This window comes from Pungitius pungitius, chromosome 19, assembly GCF_949316345.1.
Source record: "Pungitius pungitius chromosome 19, fPunPun2.1, whole genome shotgun sequence".
Lineage (NCBI taxonomy): Eukaryota > Metazoa > Chordata > Actinopteri > Perciformes > Gasterosteidae > Pungitius > Pungitius pungitius.
This window is the reverse complement of record NC_084918.1, coordinates 5,052,120-5,056,601: the sequence shown is the minus strand read 5'-3', so window position 1 is coordinate 5,056,601 and position 4,482 is coordinate 5,052,120. Positions and strand designations below refer to the sequence as shown.

The 4,482-nt window shown below is 48.6% G+C and overlaps 1 protein-coding gene across 1 annotated transcript; it reads left to right on the top strand.

Annotated features, from left to right (window-relative positions):
• The first annotated feature begins 1,353 nt into the window (after positions 1–1,353).
• si:ch73-206p6.1 (phospholipid scramblase 1) lies at positions 1,354–4,130 on the top strand. Its single transcript, XM_037456423.2, has 7 exons — positions 1,354–1,492; positions 2,006–2,101; positions 2,605–2,647; positions 2,737–2,957; positions 3,059–3,220; positions 3,424–3,585; positions 3,997–4,130. The coding sequence occupies exons 2-7, from the start codon at positions 2,033–2,035 to the stop codon at positions 4,024–4,026; spliced, it is 687 nt and encodes a 228-aa protein (XP_037312320.1). The 5' UTR covers positions 1,354–1,492; positions 2,006–2,032; the 3' UTR covers positions 4,027–4,130.
• Positions 4,131–4,482: the final 352 nt, after the last annotated feature.

The window sequence follows — 4,482 nt, the reverse complement described above, 5'->3', positions numbered from 1 at the left end:
CAGGTGTCCTGCTTTAGTCTCATCATCATGTTTCTGTAAAAGGTGACGGCTTGGAACTAATTTTGTTTGGAAATAAGGATCACAGAAGAGGAGTGGTACGAGGGTGAGTTTGCGGAGGACAAAGGAGAGGAAGACCAAGAGCGGTGATATCTGATGAAGCACAGTAAATGTTGTCAACATGGTCTCACCGTGAGAGGCCGGTCTGAGGCTGCAGCCAAATCTTCACCGCTCAATAGTTGCGCCAATAGTACAAATTTTATTCGCAAAACATCAGGCGAGATGATACATGTTACAGTACAATAGTCTACATTTTGAAAACCTGTTACAATACAGTAATTGTTGTCTTTTACTGTAGGATCCAACGGTTGCCTCGGAGAGGAGGGAGAGGCCGAAACTTTTCAAATGTGCAGGAAAACAAATCATTTTGGATTCATTCTTATTACATACGTATGCTTTAGTACATTCAATAGATCAAAAATGGATTATTCTGGAATAATGTTTGGGAAAATTCATTCAAACTTTCAATAAAAGTTCATAATTAATGCTCCCTGTTTCTAGTGTTCTTTAGGTCAGTGTGTAATGAGTGACATGCATGTTTACTGAATGAGAATCTGCTTCCAGTGATTGGTGGAACGAGCTTTTTTAGAGACATGTATGAAGTGTTTTGTTGGTCTGAGTGAGTTTTGTAGGTTTGATTAACTGTTTGGGCAAAATTAATCTTGGAAATGCAGAATGTGTGAAGAGTTTTGAAAGTGTGGTTTCAGTACCGAACAATGCTTTTTAGCGATTGAAAAAAAATTGTAATAAAAATATATATTGTATTTCTCCACATTGTATGCATGTCTACGTACACTACGTAAAGGTTGCATTTTGTACAGAAAATAAGAACAGATTTCAAATTGAATACCGTAAAGAAAGCAAATCAATTTGTGGACACAAAAGAAAGCATACAGCAAATGAAATACAGAAAAAATAACTCCAGGGCATCACCTCTTAGTTGGATCGGGCCACAGCACCAAGTCCACATCGCAGGCGAGGGAAGAATCTTCTTGAATAACGAATCCTTCCTCGCACAGACCCTGCATCAATTTGGCTGCATGATGAGGACAAGTAGACTGATCTGTTGTCTTGTTATAGCGCTTACACCTGATCGGTATGTTTACAATTAAGCCCCTAAGTGCTTGCACACCTGACGCCCGTGTTTGACCAATGTGTTCACATGTGTGGCATTTTGCAAGGCCTAAAAAAAGCAATGAAGTGACATAATCTAAAATTTCTGTGTCTAATGACATGTTTGTGTCCACGCAATCGGTAAAAACTGTAAAGCCGCTGTAGTTTTCTGTGACGTCCTCCTCCACACTGCCCGCCGCTCATTGGCCCGTGGCAGAACGGAAGTGCCGTGACGTCGACCAATGGGATCGCCGCTTCATTCAGAGTGCCTGTGTTCCACAGTGGCCTGTTATTGTCGCGAGTAGCGGGTTGAAATCGTCCGGTAAGTAATCCTCGCACCGACGACACAGAAACATGCTTGAACCGCGCGGGCCGTGACGTCAGCAGCCTTCTGGTCGCGAGTCCGTCGCTTTTAAACCTTTGGATGAAAATGATAAAGGGAGGCGGCTCAAACCTCGGGCGCGTGCTCTCTGTCTCTCTCTCTCTCTCTCTCTATCTCTGTCTCCTGTCTGTTTCTGTATCTCTGTCTCTTTTTTTTTTTTACCAGCGAATGAAACCTCCACATGCTTTAAATATATCTCACTCTTCTGAACCCAATGCGCGACTCAGGTCGGAACCGTCGGGCCCGTGGTTGTTTACGCGTACGGAGCGTAAACTCCCGTGGGGTTGTCTTCCCCTCAGAAGCCCCCCCCCCCCCCCGGCACTCCCACACACACACAAAGAGGATTATGTGTCCGAGGAAACCTGAGGAGCCGCTCATAACTCGTTTAGTGTACAGAAGCGCCAGGTGGCGCTGTGGTAAACTCACTGCGCCGATCGTTCCGTGTGTCAACAGATCTCCTACCAGGCTGACCAGAGCAACATGAACATGTACGCTGTGCCCAACCCCGAACTACCGGCCTGCCCCCCAGGACTGGAATACCTGACTCAGGTAAGCCATGAAGCTCGCTGACTTGTTCGTTTCCTTCGTGTTAAATAGCGGCGGTAATAGAAACCGTAGAAGCACGTGACCTGTCCTACCTCTTCATCACATTCATTCAAAAAAACATATTTCACACCGTGAATCTGAACGTACGGGTATTACAACGCGGTGATGCTGAAGGGACGGGCCTTTTCCACAGCTTTAACGCAGGTGTGAGTAATTCAATAAAGGAAGTGGAGAGGCACCTTCACGCCTCACAGCGGGAAACCTACACAGTGTTTTAATGTCACCAATGCATCACGTTACGTGTCATTTAGCTGGCGCTTTGATCTAAAGCGACTTGCAATGAGTGCATTTCAACCATAGGGATACAAACTCAAAAGAAAGTGCAATTTCATCAAATAAGGCGATTTACAACTTGTTGTATATCAGAGCCATTATACGTTTTTTATAAGTCCTGCAATTTGTTAAGAGGCCCCGTGACAGATGCCCCCCTCCCTCTCGTCTTCCAGGTGGATCAGCTGCTCATTAAACAGAAAGTGGAGCTCGTCGAAGGTAGAGTATGTAGTAGGTAGACATCTCCTTCCCGCGGCGAATTTTGGCGCCCTTCTCATTTTTCTTTTTCTCCCCCCCCACCCGCGCAGCCCTCGTCGGCTTCGAGAGCAACAACAAGTACGAGGTGCGCAACACCGTGGGCCAGAACGTCTTCTACGCCGTGGAGGAGAACGACTGCCTGAGCCGACAGTGCTGCGGCCCCATGCGCTCCTTCAACATCCACGTCCTGGACAACTACGGCCAGGAGGTCATCACCGTCACCCGCCCGCTGAAGTGCATGTCGTGCTGCTTCCCCTGCTGCCTCCAGGAGGTGGGTGGCGCGTGACGCGGCGCCTCGTCGTCGTCAAGACTCTGCCATTTAGGGGGGGGCCACTAATCGCAGTTCTCTTGTTGTCGCCGTCCCTCTGCCAGCTGGAGGTGCAGTCGCCGCCCGGTAACACGGTGGGGTACGTCACGCAACAGTGGCACCCGTTCTCGCCCAAGTTCGTCGTGGCCAACGAGCACCTGGAGCCCGTGCTGAAGATCCACGGGCCCTTCTGCGGGTGGAGCTGCCTGCCGGACGTTGACTTCGAGGTGGGTTTGTCCGGACGGAGTCGACCCAGACCTTTCTTTCCCGGGGGGGGGGGGGTCGGTCCCGCGGACCTTTTACCGGAACCCCTTGCAGGCTTTGAAGTCTTTACTGGGATCGGGCACAGGGTGAAAAAAAAGATGTAATTAGGCGCCGAAGCAGGTATTTCGCCTTTTGTTCTCTCTCTTTCTCTGTCTCCCTCCGGCAGATCCTGACGTTGGATGAAGAGAGTAAGATCGGCAAGATCAGCAAGCAGTGGACCGGGCTTCTCCGGGAGGCGTTCACAGACGCAGACAACTTCGGCATCCAGTTCCCCATGGACCTGGATGTGAAGATGAAGGCCGTCATGATCGGTGCATGCTTCCTCATCGTAAGTATCGTTGTGGAATCTTAATTTGTTCAAAGGATTCTCCCGTTACAAAGTAAAAGTAGTTGTTACCAAAATGTCAAATCCCCCCCCCCCACCCCCACCACCGGGGTCTTTCGGCCGGATGCGGGTCGGCGCTTTGTGTACCCGCCACTTAACGCACCACTTAGTGCATTTTGTGGGAGACGTGACGTGAAGCCATCACCTCCACCACAAATGCAAAACAGGCTTCCCTAGCGCGCTGCCTAAAATCCAGAGACGTTTTGGCGGCTAATTCTGCAGCGACCTGTCGGATCGGGGGATGAAATCCACCCCCTCGGATCTGTTTTTAACCTCGCGTAGGTCCGCCCGCGTCTGTGCGATGTGCACCGACTTCGCCACTGACGCTTTCTATTTGGCGTTTTCTCTCCACAGGATTTCATGTTCTTTGAGACCAACAACTAGGAGCCACACGGGGGGGGAAATCGATGTGAGCGCACAAACGTTCCCGGAAGAACAAAGGCCACGAAGCCATGATGATCAGTCCCAAGAGCCCGCCCCCCCCCCCCCAAGTAGAAAGACCATTCAAGCAGATGTTTGAAAAGAAGTAAACGCTGAGGTTTATTTTAGTCCTGCTCGCCGGGTTGTGAGTGCGCGGAGCAGTGTTTTTAGACAAGAAGGGTTTTATTTGTGTTTACATTATGCTCATTAAGCCAGAAGAATAATATATATATATATATACATATATAACTTGAATAGTGGGAAAACATCCACATGCCCACATGCAAGTTCATGAAAATGGAACACCGTTTCAGGCCAGTGCTGTTCTAGTTTGTGAAAGAAAGACTTGTGTTATTATGGCCGCATAGCACTTTTGTAATTTGGTCATATTTATAGTCAAGATGTTACTTCATACACAAC